The following is an 18,057-nucleotide window of genomic DNA, read 5'->3' on the forward strand; positions in this document are numbered from 1 at the left end:
CTCCCGGCCCTCTAGTTCCCTTTTTTTTTTTTTTTTTTTGAGATTTTTGTTATAGAATGTGTGCACTCATCAGAGAGCTAGAGAGACAGAAAACGAGAAATCACCCTGGGGTGGGATGGTCATACCATAATCCCTTCTCTATTCTCCCCTTGGGATTTTGGGCATGCACATACTTGTACCTGGTCTAAGTTTCAAACCACCCAACCCAGGATTTGAACCACGGTTAGCCATGTGGGAGTCCAATGATGAAACCATTACACCATCTGCTGGTCCCCCTAGTTCTATTTTTTAGAAGATGTCTGGCATTTCCTAACAACGTGGCCTCATTCAAATATTCATCCATTCACCAAATAATTGAGGCACCTTCTATGTTGTGTGCAAAGGCCCAGACATATATGAGGCCACTATGGTTCTCATACCTGAAGTACATTCAGCTAACGAAAAAGGCTGACAAAAAATAAGTAATCACAGGGTATGTGCAATTGGAATGAACACAGGGTTTTAGAGTCCTGGCTTAAAATGTGGTTTACTGAGTCAACCCCATGGCCCAGTGACTAAAGGAGACAGATCTCCCACAGCTGACCACAGTTGGAATCCAGCCTGGTGGCCTGAGAAACAAGCCAGGCATGTGTGCACATGTACCCAAAATCTGGACAGGAGAGATGGAGAAGAGATTGCAGCATGACCGTGCCCGACTGGGAAGCCCGACTGGGAAGTATTTTCTTCCTCTTCCTCTCTCTGGTGAGTGTTCGCGACCTCTGGCAATTTTAAAATAGATCTGGCTTTACCTCTAGCATGCAACTTTGTAGTTACTTTAAGTCTCAGTTATCCTCTCCTGCACAATAGAAATAATAACAGTATCTACTTCATAGGGTGCTATAAATGGGATAATTTATAGAGTGTGTAGCTCAGGACCTGCCTAGGATTCATTAATGATATATATGTATCTTCTACAGTTTGCTCTTTTTCATCAGAGATACACTTTATTTAAAGCAGCCTCTGCCCTTCCCTTCAACAGTACCTGTTTGGGACCTATTTATTTACTTCATGGCATTTGTTACTATCTCTATCTCCTTTATTTACATCTACTTATTTACTGACAAGGAAGTCTCACACAACTGACCACAGTTAGAAAGTAAGGCCGCACCACCCCGAGAATTTTGCTATAGGGTGTGTGCACTTGCCCCGGAGGGAGGAAACCCCCAGGGGAGATGGCCACACTGCAATCCCTTCTCCGTTCTCCTCTGGGGATTTTGGGGTCGCATACACACACGCCCCGCTTAGTTTCAGGCGGCCAGGTCCGGCCAGAACCGCAGTTAATACGTGGGAGCCAGCACGTTAACTATTATGCCATCCGCTGGTCCCAGGAAGTAAGCTCTTTAAGCGGCCTCGTTCACCTCTCTAATAGTGCTCCCATGCAGCAGGTGCGCAGTAAGGTTTGTGGAGGGTCCCCTGTGAATAATCACAAGCTCCTGAACCGCCTTTTTCCTAAAACGGAGACCATGATGGTGATAAATCTACCAGACAGGGTGTCAGAAATTAAGGGAAACCAGACCAGCATCCATTTTTACTCCCACTCTGAGGCACACGAAATCAGCAGCATTTGGAAACCCAGCCGGCTCAGGGGTGAAGGGAGGAGTCCAGGAAGTGAGGCCTGACAGATGACAAGCAGTAGGGCAGACCCGGCCCTGGGGCGGAGGAGGAAGTAGACCTGACAGGAAGAAAAGGGAAGCCAGACCCTGGACTTGAGAAATGAGAAATAAAAAGCTCTCGGCGTCGCGGCTGCAGTGCGGCTTCGGGAGCCTGCCGGGCTGGGGAGGAGCGGAAGCCCCTTCCAGAGCCAGAGAAGGGGTCGGCGTTGAAGAGAAGGGGCGGGCAGAGCGGAGGCGGCCTCTTCTCGAGTCCCGGGCTTCTGGCCTGCTCTTGCAGCATCCCCACTCCCTAGCGCCGACACCCCCGGTCCTCCCAATCCAACCCGACAGGGAGCAGACCCATCGCTCGCCTCTCCCCGTCACAGGCCCCGCTTCTGCCTTCGTCAGCCCGCCATCCTCCCCAGTCGCCGCCGTCTGCCCAGATCTCGGGCTCAAACCCTTACCGGCATATCGGCAGCACCCGGGTTTCCACCTAGACCAGAAGGATCGGGTTAGAGCGCGACGCTTCCGGTCCGGCTGCCTGGGCGGGGTAGGCGGAAGTGAGCCGGAAGGGGAGGGCCAGGAAGGATGAGGCGCTTCCGGCCTTGCAGCTCCCTGCGGCTGCGCAAAGGGCCGCCAGGGGGCGCCAACACATCAGGCAAAGTGTCTGAGTGCCGCGCATGCGTGCAGGGCGACCAGTATGGCGTTTCAGAATCCCAGGGTTGGATCGCCTCCTTTGTTTTTCTTTAAATGATCCCTTCAGTGAAGCATTCTTGGTCAAGCTATTTCAAATACAACTCCCCTCCACGTTCGTCTTTCCCGTTTTTTTTTCTTTCTAGGGTTCTCTGACTAGTTTCCTTTTGGTGTTTGCTTCCCATCTAGATGAACGTCAAAAGGCAGGGATTTTGTCTGTTGACCGTGCCTATGTGATGGCACACAGTAAACATCACTAAATACTGAGTGAATGAATGAGTCCAACCCACTGCTTTTAAAATGGGGCACAGAAAAGAAGGGGGTGTGCAGTTCTTTTGTGTAATGATTGCGAATTGGGCTCTGGGTTTGAATCTTTCATCCCGTGTCCAGAGAGGAAGGCAACAGATTCTGGACCGTTCATTTCTTCCCCACGAGCACCTACCAGACTCTCCAGAAGCTAGCCAGAGTACAGTTTAAGGAGCAAAGAAGAGGGCAAGTAAAAAGCTTCATCTTCTTTCCTCCTCTTCCTTGTGACAAGGTTCTAAGAATTAGCAACACTGGGAGATCAGGTTTTTTCACTCTTTTAAAGACTTATTTATTTTAGTCCATTTGTTATTATAAGTGGTAGTAGTATATTAATTTGACCAAAGAGAGAAAGAAAAAGGGAAAGCGAGGGACCAGCAAGCAGATGGCTATATCACTGGACTCCCATGTAGTCGACCGTGGTTCGAGTCCCAGACCTGGTGGCTTAAACTCACACCAGGCGTGTGTGCATGTGTGCCCAAGATCCCAAGAGGAGAATGAAGGAGAAGGGACTGCGGTGTGGCCACCACCACCCCCGCCCGCCCAGGGGGTGATTTCTTGCTTTCTGTCTGTCTCTGTCTTTTTGGTGCGTGTGCCATATAGCAAAAACCTCTCTAAAAAAAAAAAAGAAAGAAAGAAAAAGGGAAAGTGAGAAAGTAGGCCGCCAAGTCTGGGGCTCAAACTGCGATTGGTCTTGTGGGAATCCAGCACCCTTAACTACTATGCCACCTGCTGGCCCCAAGTTTTTTTACTCTTTCTAATCTAAGGGCCATAGTAAGTCCCCAAGCAGCCCCACACACCTGCACAGTGCATACTCATCATGTTCTTTCCTGATTGCTCCTGTGAGAACAGCCCACACCAACAGACCATCCCCCAGTCTGGGTCCAAAGGCACTGGCTACTGCTGTTACCTCTTCCTTCTCTAAGTAATCTAATTTAGAGCCAGCACATGGCATGATAGTTAAGGCATTGGACTCTCACATGGCTGACTGCATTTCAAGTCCTGGACCTCGTGGCTTGCTTTCTCACTTCCCTTTCTCTCTCATCAAATTTAAAAATAATAACAGGAATCAGCAGATGGCATAATGGTTTACATCACTGGACTCCCATGTAGTCAATCGCCGTTCAAGTCCCAGACCGGGCAGCTTAAAACTCAGGCCAGGCATAAGTGCATGCATGCCCAAAATGCTGAGAGAATGTTTGGAGAAAGGACTGCAGCATGGCCATCCCCCGGGGTGGAGTGTTCTCTGTCTCTCTGGCGAGTGTAGGTGCCCAAGAGCAAAAATCTCTTTAAAAAAAAAAAATAAATAATGACATAGCCATTACGCCAACTGCTGGTCCCTAAAATAAAATAATTCTTTAAAAAAAAAAAAAGTATCTAATTGCCACTGCAGGTGCACTTTGCTATCTAGACCCCAGAATGACAAATTTTAACCTGAGTTGCAGGTGTTCTATATCAGCTCTAACATGGGTAACTGACCAATAGAGCCTAGGTCTGTTGTGAGGCTTAGATGAAAGATTACATAAAATGCTTAGCACAATTCCTGCAGTACTCAGTGAGAGCCAGTTTTGATTTAGCAGGGTCTGGCCTATGGCAAGTGCTACAGAAATATCTGTTAACTTGGGGCCAGCAAGTGGCATGGTGGTTAAGCGTGCTGGATTCCCACATGGCCGATCATGGTCTGAGTCCCAGATCTGGCAGCGTGCTTTCTCACACACACCCCGCCCCCCACTTTCACTCTGTCCCTCACTGGTCAAATTAACATAAATAAATAAATACAATTAAATAAATTTTTAAAAAAAGAAATATCTATCAACTATTTCCTAAGCCTTTTCACACTCCACATACACAAACTTAGGGGAACTAAAAACAATTTAACCAATGACACAAGTTAAAAGAAAAGTGATGTCTTTTGCAATTTTGTGTGTATATGGCATTATTTTTTAAATGTGTAAATTTTATTTATATTTTTTTAGTTTTTTTTTATAGGGCATGTGCACTCACCAGAGAGACAATTACAGAAGGGGAAAAGGAAAGTGAGAAATCATCCATCAACAGGGATGGTCACGCCACAATTCCTTCTCCTCCACTCTCCTCTTGGGATTTTGGGCGCATGCACACATGCACGCACGCACACATGCATGCGCACACACACACACACATCCAGCCTGATTCTCGCCACTAAGTCCAGAACTTGAACTGCAAAGATAGCCATGTGGAATCCAGCACCCCAAACTCCATGCCACCTGCTGACTCCCCAAAAATGTATAAATTTTTAAACACTCGAGACTAAAAGCCACATTTATAAAAACAATTACTACCTATATTTTGACATGGGAAAGTTTGTTCATTCAAAAATTTGCTCTGGGGGCCGGGAGGTGGTATGGTGGTTAAAGGCGCAGGACTCCTACATGGCCAATCATGGTTCAAGTCTTAGGCAAGGGGGCTTGCTTTCTCATTTCTATCTCTCTCTCTGTCTCTCTTTGGTCAAACTGTAAAATAATAATAAATTTAAAAAAAGGGGGGTTGACAGGTGCTGAGGTGGTTAAGGGCGCTGGACTCCCATGTGGTCAACCATGGTTCGAGTCCCAGACCTGGCAGCTTGCTTTCTTGCTTTCCCTCACTTACTCTGTCCCTTTCTGCTCAAATTAAAATAAATAAATAAATAAAGTTAAATAAAATAATTCCTTTTTTATTTATTTTTTTTTTGAGAGGTTTTTGCTATAGGGCGTGTACACGCGCCAGACAGACAGAGAGTGACAGGAGGAGAGACAGAAAGTGAGGAATCATCCTCCGGGGGGATGACCACGCCGCAATCCCTTCTCCTCCATTCTCCTCTCGGAATCTTGGGCATGCACACACACGCGCCCGGCGTGAGTTTTAAGCCACCGGGTCCGGGACTTGAACTGCAGTCGACTACATAGGATTCTAGCAACACAGCCATTTTGCTAACTGCTGGTCCCAATAAAATAATTCTTTAAAAAAAATTTTGCTCTGGGTAAGTATTTCAAATTGTGCCCGGTAAACAAGAGTGTAATAAATGGTTACTCCTTCTTTTCTGTTTCTTTTACTTATACACACACTTGCTTATTCGAAACATAGTTACTTTTAATTTTCTTTATAATTATTTATTGTATTTATTTTTATTTATTTATTTATTTTAATTTGACCAAAGGAGAGACAGAAAGAGGGAAATAAGAAAGCAAGCCTTCAGGTCCAGGACTCAAAATACGGTTGGCCATATGGGAGTCCAGCACCCTAACCACCACACCACCTGCTAGACCCTAATTTTTAAATTATACATTTTCTTTAAAAATATACATTATTTTTTTAATTGCTAGAGGGTGCTTGCTTGCCCTTTATAGAGAGAAACCAAGAAAAAGAAAAGAAAGCCCCTTCCAGTGATGCATGCTCATGTCACATCCCTTTTCCATTTTCCACCCTATTGGGAGTTGGGGCATGCACACGGACCTGGCAAGTTTTTTAAGACACTAGGGCTGAGGTCCAAACTACTGTGGGCTGGATGGAATCTAGTTCCCTTAACCACTAGCCCATGGGGCTAGCCCACAAACATTTTCTTTTTTAATTTTTTTCACATTCTTTTTAAAAAAATAATTATCTAATGCCATTCATCACCATCACTATTACTTTTAAAATCTGGCCAGAGAGATACAAAAAAGGCAAGAAAACAAACGGCCAGGTCTGGGACTCACACCGTGGTCAGCCAAAGGGAGCTCAGCACCCAAACCAGCACGTTACCCACCGGCCCCCAGACAATACGTTTTCAATGTAGGAAAAAGAGAAGATTCAGGTAAGCAACGGTCCTATCTATAGCCTTCCAGGTTTGTTCCTACATATACATATGTATATTGTTATAATCATTCCTGTCCCTGAAAACCAACAAAAGTCAAACAGTAAAAATAAAGTGAGGTGGGCCTTGACTACAGCACAAGCGCTAATTTATATTATATACAAATCTACATGCATTCCATTTCCACTCTTGAACTCTAAACCAATGCTGTTAAAAGAATACTTAAAGATTCCACTTTAAGCAGCAACAGTTTCAAAAGTACACAGAACCTGATTCAGGCGTGCTGCTGGTAAAGAGCCAAGTACTACTTTTTTCATTAATGCAAGCCCCATCTACCATCGTGTCCTTCGAAGAGAAGAATATTTTGCTGCATTGGCTACAAGATCTTCATGTATATAGTTATTTTTTGGCAAACTCTTCATTCATTCTGGCGTTCTTGAAAATATTCATCAAACATAGAGGAAGACTCTTCTTCATGTTCCTGACATAAGACACAAAAGAAACACAAAACAGAAAGTACATTAATTTCCCCTCAGACACTATGTTTTTACATGCTGTTTCATGTGATGTCCCTCTCACACTAATGCCAACACTAGCTCCACGTGTTGCTCCAAGTAAGGAAAAGGCATGAAGAATAGAATTTTTCCAGATATGTGGTAAACTAATATGTTCATCTCTCAATGGAAGCATTTCTCATTTGAATTTCATCAGTAATGATTCTCTGCTCATCTGCTGTGACAGTGCCTATTGACAACTGTCATTAAATGTCTTCCCACTGATATATGTACAGGAGCCCAAGTTCAACTGGATTTCGCCTACTGTTTGCACACAGGGCCAAGCTCTGAGTACAGAGAGACTGAACTCAGGAACAGTGCCTCAGGAAAAAAGGGTAGAGTAAAATGGATACTGTTTGTTGAGCACAAGTGTCAAGTTCAGTGTCTACCCTGAAAAGCCCATGTAACCAGAATCGCTAAGACAAACTAACTTAAGGTCTTGCCAAGACTACCTAGGAGGTCAGCGGGTATTGGCAAATATTTTTACCAGAAGCCAACAAACACCCCAAATAAGGAATTACCTTTGGTTCTTTAAACTCCAAGTCTTCTCCGTACTGAATGGCGAAATCGATGTGCTGTAACACAATGTTCATGCTTTCTTCATCTGACTGATCATAAGGTAAGAAGCGAACCATGCTGTAGTCATCAATCTATGAGTTGGAGATTTCAAGAAACATTCATTCCAAAATTATGCAAAATATATCATTTTCAACTTATACTTGAGTTTTATAACCATTTGTACTTGTGATTAAAAACATTTGTATGGGGACCAGGAGTTGGCGTAATGGCTATGTTGCTGGACTAACATGTAGCCAACCACGATTTGAGTCCCAGACCCGGTAGCTTAAACTTATGTCAGGCACATGTGCGTGTATGCCCAAGACCCCAAGAGGAGAATGGAGGAGAAAGGATTGCGGCATGGCCATCCCCACTGGAGGGTTATTTCTCACTTTCTGTCTCTCTGTCTTTCTGGTGAACGCACACGTCCTATAGCAAAAACCTCTCAAAACAAAACAAAAAACAAAACATTTATATGTTTGGAGAAAGGGGCAGAGAAGGGCTAGCCAGAGGCAAATTGGTACTTTCTGACCTCTAAATGCTAGAACACTTGTTGGGCTATTACTTAACTAGACACTGAATTCAATTACCACTGGGAATTTCCTGAAGATGGAAACAGCTCTGAACTTTCCAAATGGTTTGAAATAATCAGCCTCTTAGTTCTTACTGGCCACCACCAATAACTACTTCTAAATAAACTGTTGACCACCAGCCAATAGCTCCTCTCCATGGTCTCCCCTTTGCAGAAAATAGGGTCAGACTGTGCTTTTTATAAAGGTGGCCACTGACAGGATGTGGTTAAACACTTGATCAGGTCACTTAGGAAAAAAAAGAACCAAAACGAAAATCATACTTAAAGAACTTACCAGTCCACATACAGCTTTAGTCAATTTTTTGAATTTTTTGCTTCTTAAGTCACTTGTAGAATCTTCTAACAAAGAATACATATCTGGATCTAGAAATCTTTAAAAGCAAGAAAGACTGATGAATACAAGAAAGAATAAATCAGGAAAGCAGATTTATACACAGACAATTGCACATCTACATAAAGCAGCAGGTTCATCTCTGCAATTATGATCTGATAACATATGAACAGTGAACTCACTTCTCAATTTCCTTCTTGGCTTTCTTACTCAGCAGATCCATTTTTGTCATGATGTTAACTTGTGGAATTTCTAGAGAGATCATGGCACTCAGGGCTGCCAAGATGCCAGAAATGAACTGAAAAAGGAAAGAGAAAAGGGAAGATGAATCAACTGCTGCCAACACAGTTCCTTGGTCTCATACAGAGAAGCTTCTGCTTCTTACTGAAACAAAACTGCTTAGCCTAAGTCACAGAAACGTTAATATCAAAGAAAAAAGACTAGGGCTGGTCCACAGTGCAGTGGTTAACTGCTGCGCATGAAAAGCCAAATCCCAGGTGGCTGATTGCAGTTTCAATATCAGTCCCAACGGCTTAAGGGCCATACTGGGCATGTGTGTGCCCCAGATCCTGAAAGGATGGATAGAGAGAGAAAAAAGGACTATGCGTTGTTGGGGGTGCTCTCTCTCTCTCTTTCTGGCAGTGTACACACCATCTGGTAGTTAAAAACAAACAAATAAAAAACTGTTCACTAATCAGGTAGTTGACTCCTGGTTCCCAAAGATAAGATGAGGAAAAAAGAAATAGATTTAATGGGGCAGCCTATAGCCTGGTGGTTAAGGGAGCTAGATTCCGGATAGCCAACCATGCAGTGTAGATCCCAGGCCTGGCAACTTGAGAAAAATCCTGGGCATGTATGTGTGCATGCCCAAAATCCCAAAAGGAGGAAGAAATGGAGGAAAAGGGATTGTAGCACAATCATTCCCCATGGAAGGTACTTTCTCACCTTCCTGATCTCTCTCCCTATCTCTTTCCAGTGAGCATATGTGCTCTTAGGCAAATTGAAAAAAAAAAAAATTTAAACATAAGAGAAGAGAATGGATTTAATGTACATGGATCACAAATGTCAATATAGTTTCATCAACCTACTATCCTGTCTCATTATCCTCGTAATCCTCAAAAATTAATACTGTTGAGGGAACGAGCAGTTAGTGTAATGGCTATGTCGCTGGACTCTCATGTAGTGGACTGTGGTTTGCGTCCTGGACCCGGTGGCTTAAAACTCACGCCGGGCGTGTGTACGTGCGTGCCCAAGATCCCGAGGGGAGAATGGAGGAGAAGGGATTGTGGCGTGACCATCCCCCCTGGGGGGTGATTTCTCACTTTCTGTCTCTATGTCTGTCTTGCGCACACGCCCTATAGCAAAAACCTCTCCAAAAAAAAAAAAAATTAATCTTGTTGAGAAATAAAATTTGATTTAGGTAGTTCATAAACAGGATGAAAGAGTCTCAGAATAGTAAAAATAGAAAATAGACATGTGGTACATAACAAGCTTTGGTCAAGGTCAAACTATACATGCAACAGTAGTCCTGCAAGATTATAATAGAGCTGAAAACTCCTTCCTACCGCCTAGTGACGCCCTAGCCACGAGACACTGTGTGGTCCCACTGAGTGTTGGGCAGATCTGCTGTAAACGAACCCGACGGGCTGTCATCATATACATGTACAGTACATCCACACTGCATGATCACCACAATACTTGATCACAACTGACTCTGCTACTGGTTTATGTATTAGTCATTTAGAATATACAGCTCCTATTTATATTAGGTCATCGGGAAAATCATGACATAGTTCTCTGTTTTTCTATGCAAAAATGCATCCATGACTTTCCCGACAATCCAATATGTAAAAAAGTTGTACGGTAAAACAGCAAGCTGTACTATGTCAACAGCAGCCTCATACAGCCAGAGTTTACTGCTTCTCCTGACTGCATCACTCGCTTATGCCTGATTTTATCTCATGTTGTTTAGTTCATCATGACCCTTCCAGTAGGAAATGATGTGGAGGTAGAAGATACTGATGCCCCTCTGTAGGCCTATGGTAATGTGAGTTTATGTTTTAGTTTTTAACAAAAAGTTTTAAAAAGTATTTTGAAAAGAGTTAAAATTAAAAGCTTAGTACCTTCCAGTGGTGTGGGTTAAGGTGGCTAGATCCCACATGGCCCACTGTGCAGTTCAAGTCCTGGACTTAGCAGCTCAAAAACATACCTGGCCTGTGTGTGTGTGTGTGTGTGTGTGTCCAAAATCTCAAGAGGAGAAGGGAGGAGAAAGGACTGTGCTTTTCTTTTCATTTCTTTTCTTAGTATTTTTATTTATTTATTTATTTTGAGGGAGAGGTTTTTGCTATAGGGCGCATGCATTCACCAGACAGAGACAGAAAGTGAGAAATCATCCCCCAAGGGGGATGACCATGCCGCAATCCCTTCTCCTTCATTCTCCTCTCGGGATCTTGGGCACGCATGCACACACGCCCGGCACGAGTTTAAGCCACCGATTCCACGACTCGCACCATGGTCAATTACATGGGAGTCCAGCAACATAGCTTTACGCTCACTGCTGGTCCCTCTTTTTTTTTTTTAAGAGATTTTTGCTATAGGATATGTGTGCTTGCCAGAGACAGAAAGACAAAGTGAAAAAGAAAAAAAAAAAAAAAAAAAAAAAAGACAGAAAGCGAGAAATCACCCTCTAGGAGGATAGCTGTGCCATAATCCCTTCTCATCCACTCTCCTCTTTGGATTTTGGGCATGCATGCACACTCACCCAGCTTGAGTTTTGAAGCCACTGGATCCAGGACTGGAACTGCAATTGACCATGTGGGAGTCCAGTGCCTTAACCACTATTCACCCACTGGTGCTGATTATTTTGGTGTTTCAAACTAAGTTAAAAGGATCCTAAAAGCTTATGAAGTGGGGGCCGGCAGGTGGCATGGTGGTTAAGGGTGCTGAACTCCCACATGGTTCAAGTCCTGGGCCTGCTGGCTTGCTTTCTCTCTCTCCTTTCTCTCTCCTTTATTCCTCCTGAGAGGAGAAGGGATTGCGGCATGGCTATCCCCCCTTGGGGGTGATTTCTCACTTTCTGTCTCTCTGTCTCTCTCTGTCTTTCTGACAAGCGCACTCACTCTATAGCAAAAACCTCTCCGAAAAAAAAAAGGAAAGAAAAAAACCTCTCCGGAAAAAAAAAAAAAAGAAAGAAAAACACAACAGGGGCCGGCAGGTGGCATGGTAGTAAAGATGCTAGACTCCCATGTGGTCAACCACAGTTCAAGTCCCTGACCTGACAGCCTGGTTTCTCAATTTCTCTCTCTGTGGTCAAATTAAAATAATAATAAATAAAATAAATAATTCAAAAATAGAAAAGAAAAAGAAACAACAGATTTATCCTCATACCTTGAATGACTCCACCATGAACTGAGAATCAACAAGAAACACTCCACAGACTCGGAACTCCCATTGTTCTAGCTGCTGGACTAGCTGTTTCATCACAGGCAGGTGAGTGTACAACTCAATCTGACCTACATGAAGAACATTACAAGAATATTACAAGCAGGAAATACATTAGCTTATCAAATTAGAGGAAACAAATATTTCCCTAAGATGGTGGGGGGAAAAAAAGAAACAAAAACAAGGACGTTAACGTTAAAAAAAGTATTTAATTTTATTTATTTTTTTATTTTTTTATTTTTTTTAAATTTGCTATAGGGCACATGTGCTCACAAGAGAGAGACAGAGAGAAGGAAAGTGAGAAAGAAAGCTGCTAGGTCTGGTTCTCAAACCATAGTCAGTCATGTGGGAGTCCAGTGCCCCAAACACCACACCACCTACTGGCCCCAAAAGTTAAGTCTTAATAGTAATACACTCCACTTACAGGGGCCTTTACCCTCTTAACACAATCAGAAAACCTGAGTTATTGCCACCATAGGAATTCCAAGCAAACTATTCAATTTTATAGATCAATCAGGAGTGAAAGCTACAACGGTGTGTGTGGTTTGAGAATATTCATCAAGCTACACACCTACAGTATGTGCACTTTTCTGTGAGTACATAAGCATGTTCAGTTAAAAGCAAGAGAGCGGGCCAGATGGTGGTGCAGTGGTAACGTAATGCTCTTCAGTGCAGGGCCCGCGTGAGAAGGTCCTGGGTTTGCATCACGGGTAGCCATGTATACACACTTGGAGTTCAAATATATTTATGACTATGATCCAAACTGACTGAGGTCATGGATGGATTGTGGTGTGAAGACTCTATTGGAAATGCTTGCCTCCCACTGGCCATGAAAGAAAAAAAATGAAAAAAACTTGAAAAGAAAAAAAGAGAAAGGGAAAAAATAGTGAGAGCTGTAGACTGTGGTTTGAATTCCACCTTGGAGGTTTGGAAGACATGCTGGGTGCATATGTGTGCATGCATCCCCAGGACCCCTATGGAATAGAGAAATGGAGAAGGATTGCAGTCTGCCTTAAAGGCCACCTGACCAGAAGACTCCCTGCTATGTAATGATGCTACTCCTGCAGAATACCTGCCACGAATGAGAATCATGTAGTTGATTTTTTAACATTTGTTTTATTAATTGCCAAAGGGGGCGTATACTTGCCAGCGAGACAGAGAAAGCAAGCACCCTGTAACAGGCATGGTCATACTGCAATCCCTTCTCCTTCAGTTCTCCGTAATATGAGGATTTGGGGAATATACATACAGCACTTGTATGTTTTTCAAGCCAGCAGGCCAGGATTCAAACTGCAGTGGACCACGTGGAATCTAGTTTTCTATGCATGGCATTTAATGTGCTACAAGGCTAGCCTGTGGTTGATTTTTTTTTAAGTTTATTAATTTATTCCACGAATAAGAGACACAGAGGGGGAGAGAAACAGACATACAGACAGACAGAGATACATCCCTGCAGGTCTCAACATGCATGCCTGGTGCACTCAGAGAGGTTTCCAGATGTGAACCAGCAATCCTACCACATGGGTCTGCCCTCCAGAGCATCACACATTACTGCTGCACCACTGCCTGGTCCCCCACATGAGGTACATGTGGGTGGAGACCATGGCTATCTGCTCTCTGTGCTATTCCCAGTGTACATTGGTAAACTCACTGCATGAATTAGAGCCAACACGTAAGAGCTTGTTAACTCACTGCTACCCTGCTTACTCTTTCTCCCACTGAAGACAGAACTATCAGCGCTTCGAGCAAAATGACACGTTCAAATTGTTGACTCACCTGGACAGTCAAAAAGGATGTAGTCATCCTCTACGTGACCCAGACAGTTCTCTAGCCAGTCAAAATTATTGGCAAAATACTCCATGCAAAATACCAACCCTCCATTGGGACCAAACCGCAAAGAATCATCCTCCATCACATCGTCTACCTCGATCAGTTCCCGGATGTCTGAAAAGGACACACAGAGTCCAGGGTGTAAGAGTGTCTATGTAGAACCTGAACCAGAGAGAGCTACTCCATAATGGGGAGGAAAAGACAGAGACATACAGAAAGCTGGCCTTGATTCCTATTGGTTCTAATCTCTCATAGTCATGTTCCTATGTTTTATGAAAGGCCTGCTGATTCCTCCTAATAAATCCTCTTTATTTAGGCTAGTTTGAGTGCTGTGTGCTGAAATAATCCCACACTACTGTAATGCCTTCTTTTTTTTTCTTTTTTTTTTTTTCAGAGAAATTTTTGCTATAGGGCGTGTGTGCTCACTAGAGATAGAGAGAGACAAAAAGCGAGAAATCACCCCCCAGGGGGGATGGCCATGCCACAATCCCTTCTCCTCCATTCTCCTCTCAGGATCTTGGGCATGCACACACACATGCTAGGCATGAATTTTAAGTAACTGGGTCCAGGACTTGAAGCACAACTGACTACATGGGAGTCCAGCAATATAACCATTACACCACCTGCTGGTCCCAACCAAGATATCATTTCATATCTTCTCTCTCCAACCCACCACTGCCCACCTCGCCCACATACAACTACTCTCAGCTAATGACCATACAAGTCATTAACAGAAATCAGAAGCAGACGAGAGAACTTTCGGTATTCCCATCACTAATACCACGCAATGCCTTCCACCTGCCTCCCCAACTTTTATTGCTGAAGGAGGGAGAAGGCTCTGCTTGGGACTTACCAGCCATTACTGAGTAGTTGAAGTGTTCTGCTGCTGGATCTAGGTTTACGACTTGGACAGACCGATTGAGGGCTTCACAGTGCTGGACCATGGTGGCACAGTAGGTGCTCTGCAATGTCACAGGCACAAGGGGTTAGAGCAAGAGGTAGTGTATTGCTACTCTCTATATCCCCAAAAAGATTCTCTACACACTTCAGGGCAGTGGGTCAAAACTATGCTTCATCGACCAAGAGGCTGACTGAAAACAAGGGAAATGGTCCTGGGCTGGGAGTCAGGACCCCTTACTGAGATGCAGATCCAGACCTGGCTTGGACTAATGGGTAACTCTGGGGAAGTTGCTCCTCCACGCAGCACCCCCATCTTCTCACCTGAGATGCTCTCCATAATCACCCAGTCACCTTACTACCCTAACGTGTAGTGAGTGGAATGTAAAGGGCAGATTTCTGGTGACACAGTGCAGTACCCACACAGTGACTTCTAAAACCTGTATAGTCCAAACAAAGCTTTAGTGAGGGTGGTCAGGGGCAATGTATCTGTGCAAGCGACGTTTGAGCACATCTGAATATGCTTACCAACCTGGGGAAGAAGCATTCCAGGATGAAAGAACATCAAGCAACTTTTTGTTTAAAGAATTTTTTATCCTTCATGTAGTTATTACACATAGTTAAAATTTCCAGGCTACAAGACCAGCAGGTGGCATGGTGGTTAAGGCACTAGATTCCCACATGGCCGACTACAGTTTGAGACCTGGACCTGGTGTCTTGAAAATCACACTGGGCACGTGTGCATGAGCGCCCAAAATCCCAGGAGCAGACTAGAGAAGAAGGGACTGTAACAACATGGCCATTCCCCCGGGGGGCTCTTTTCTCACTTTCCCTCTCTCTGTCTCTGGGGAGCATATGCACCTTATGGCAAAAAAACCTAAAAACAAAACAAAAAACTCTAGGCTATTTTTCTGCCTTGCCTTTCCTTTTTTTTTTTTTTTTTTTAATGCCAAAGGGCACATGCTCTTGCCAGAGAGAGGTAGAGAGGCGAGAGGTGGGAAGGGGGGGAAGGGGGAGGGTCAGGATTTGAGTCCTCATCAGCCATGTAGGATCCAGCTCCCATTAGCCACTAGGCTACAGGGCCAGCCTCTCCAACTCTTTAAATACACAAACATATCTTAGTTTTATAAGCCTAGGAACTAGTAGAGTACCTGATACACACAATACATGCCTGACAATTATTTCTAATTGACCGATTTATTATGTTTGAGCACAAACTCCACAAGAACGGGGTTTTATGTGTGCTTTGTCCACTACATAATCCCCAGGCCCAAAACAGTGCTTGGCATAAAGAACCTGCTCAAAGAATGTTTCTGACGGGAAGCATCAAAAATTTACAGAAAAATACTCATCTATTACAATCAGCCCCCAAATTAACCTAGAACACAGAGATAATCACCCTAATGCTTTTCCCTCAGTGCCTTTGTAGATCGTCCTTCCTGTCTAAGATACCCTCTCTATACATCAGCTGTATCTGATCTGACAAGTCACCTACCTGTCTTCCCAAATAGACTCCATACTCCAGGTAGTAAGGGCTACATCTTAGTCACATGCACATCTCCGGACAAGTCAGTGGCTCAGGACAATGTATTTGTTAAATTAAAGATAAACCACACAACACCTCCACAGACAGAGGCATCTCCCAGAGTTGTTATTTGATGACTATCTCCACCATTTCTACCTTATTTTAGTGCCTACATTATTCCCTTAATATTTGTTTGCCAGGGGACCAGCAGTTGGTGTAATGGCTATGTCACTGGATTCCCATGTGGTCGACCGCAGTTCGAGTCCTGGATCTGGTGGCTTAAACTCATGCTAGGCACATGTGCATGTGTGCCCAAGATCCTGTGAGGAAAATGGAGGAAAAGGGGTTGTGGTGTGGCCATCTCCCTTGGGGGGTGATTTCTCGCTTTCTGTCTCTCTCTGTCTTTCTGGCAAGCCCACGCACCCTATAGCAAAAACCCCAAGAAAAACAAAAAAGTTTGTTTGCAAGAAAAAATGTTTTTTCTCTAATGTAAATATGAAACAAGTTACATTTATCAGAACATTCAAGTAACCACAAAGTTACATACAGTGCAACTTTAAAATACCTCTAATTCTAAAGAAATACAGTTGTCTATTAGAAGCTGAGACTCAGAGCTGCTCTCTGAAAAGACATGGAGATTAAAGAAATGTTGAAGTTACACTAGCGTCAAACACAATTTCACCTCAACGCGAAGAAAACAAAAAGTTTGAAAAAGAAACAACTTTCTCATTATTTGACCCAGTGTTCCTTAATGCCAGGTCTATGTCCCATCTAAAATCATCTAAAATACCAGAAGTCTCATGTACCAAGTTCTGAGAAATAGTTATTACGGAGGTTCCACTTGAACCTTCGGGAAGCGAGACGGGGTCGGATCATGGAGTTGGACAAAACTAGACTCAAATTCTGGCCACAGTTTACTAGCTGTGCGACCTTGGGCAAATAAGTCAGCCTTTCTGTGTCTCGTTTTCCTTCGTCTGTAAAATGGGAACAGTAGGATCGTTCACGAAGTTGTTGTGGAAATAAAAGAGACCCTCAGCGCAGTGCCTGGGGCAGAAATAGCCAATAAATATCAACACCTATCACCACTCCCCTCTCAGAACAACAAAAAAAGACACAAGTCCGGAGCGCAGAAACCGATACACACACCGCCGGCTCCGAGCGTTCAGGACCCGAACGCTCTGCCTCTCATGAACTCCAACCTTTCTTTCTCCCACAAATCCTCACCTTCCCGCTGCCTGCGGGGCCCATGACCAGCTGCGCGTAACGCGGCATGTTGGCGCCCGGTTTCCCGGTGCCGCTCGCCACACTCCCTTCAGCCTTCGCGCGACGCCCACTGAGTTCCGGGAACACGAAGTGCGAACCAATCGCAATCCAAATTCCTTTGACGTTTACTGTTCCGCCACGCCTCTAACTACGGAGACTTCATCGGGTCAATTCCCGTGAGTAACGTGTTCTGAGTGAACCAGAAAGGCTGCAGGTGGTGCGCGTGCGCAGAAGCAGTTGGCAACTCGGCAGTTGGGATTCAGGCGTGACCTGGTTGCCAGGGTGATAACGGATAACGGATAACGCGCAGCATCCCTGAGCAGGGTGCTCTGGTCCTCGGTTTGCGCGCTGACGTTTGACTTACATGGTGACACCCGAGATTTGCAAATTTGCTGAGGGCCTGGAATATTGAGGGGGAAGGCACCTCTTGTTTTAGGGAGCATGTGTATTTCCTTCCCGTGACTCATCCCTTCCACAAAAAGATGCAAACGTGCAAACGCACCATCAACTGAGAAACTCCCGCCCCTTCCCCCGTTTAACTCCAGGGTCGAGGATCTGCCCTCCTCGCTCTCCCGAAGCTGTTCCGGCAGTGTCCGGACGGCGTCGGAGGGGGCTAGAATCCGCCGTC

The 18,057-nt window shown here is 44.4% G+C and overlaps 2 protein-coding genes across 3 annotated transcripts in view; both read right to left on the reverse strand.

Moving 5' to 3' along the window:
- Positions 1-2,211, reverse strand: part of ARPC3 (actin related protein 2/3 complex subunit 3) — an 18,261-nt gene extending 16,050 nt beyond the window's left edge. The window contains exon 1 of the mRNA XM_006149319.3: positions 2,096-2,211. Within this exon, the coding sequence (XP_006149381.1) occupies positions 2,096-2,101 (6 nt within the window). The 5' untranslated portion in view covers positions 2,102-2,211. The remainder of the gene's footprint in view (positions 1-2,095) is intronic.
- Positions 2,212-6,553: 4,342 nt separating this feature from the next.
- Positions 6,554-17,911, reverse strand: GPN3 (GPN-loop GTPase 3). Of its 2 annotated transcripts, none has more exons than XM_006149322.2 (8): positions 17,708-17,911; positions 14,598-14,706; positions 13,691-13,858; positions 11,861-11,985; positions 8,656-8,771; positions 8,417-8,513; positions 7,514-7,642; positions 6,554-6,919 (listed from the first exon to the last, which is right to left on the reverse strand). In XM_006149322.2, exons 1-8 carry the CDS (start codon positions 17,894-17,896, stop codon positions 6,857-6,859), a joined length of 996 nt encoding a protein of 331 aa, XP_006149384.1. In that variant the 5' UTR covers positions 17,897-17,911; the 3' UTR covers positions 6,554-6,856. The 2 variants fall into 2 exon arrangements, with proteins under 2 accessions (XP_006149384.1, XP_006149383.1); XM_006149321.3 differs by lacking the exon at positions 17,708-17,911 and adding an exon at positions 17,391-17,518.
- Between the last annotated feature and the right edge of the window lie 146 nt (positions 17,912-18,057).

This window comes from Tupaia chinensis, unplaced genomic scaffold (genome assembly GCF_000334495.1).
Source record: "Tupaia chinensis unplaced genomic scaffold, TupChi_1.0 Scaffold000258_1, whole genome shotgun sequence".
Classification (NCBI taxonomy): domain Eukaryota; kingdom Metazoa; phylum Chordata; class Mammalia; order Scandentia; family Tupaiidae; genus Tupaia; species Tupaia belangeri.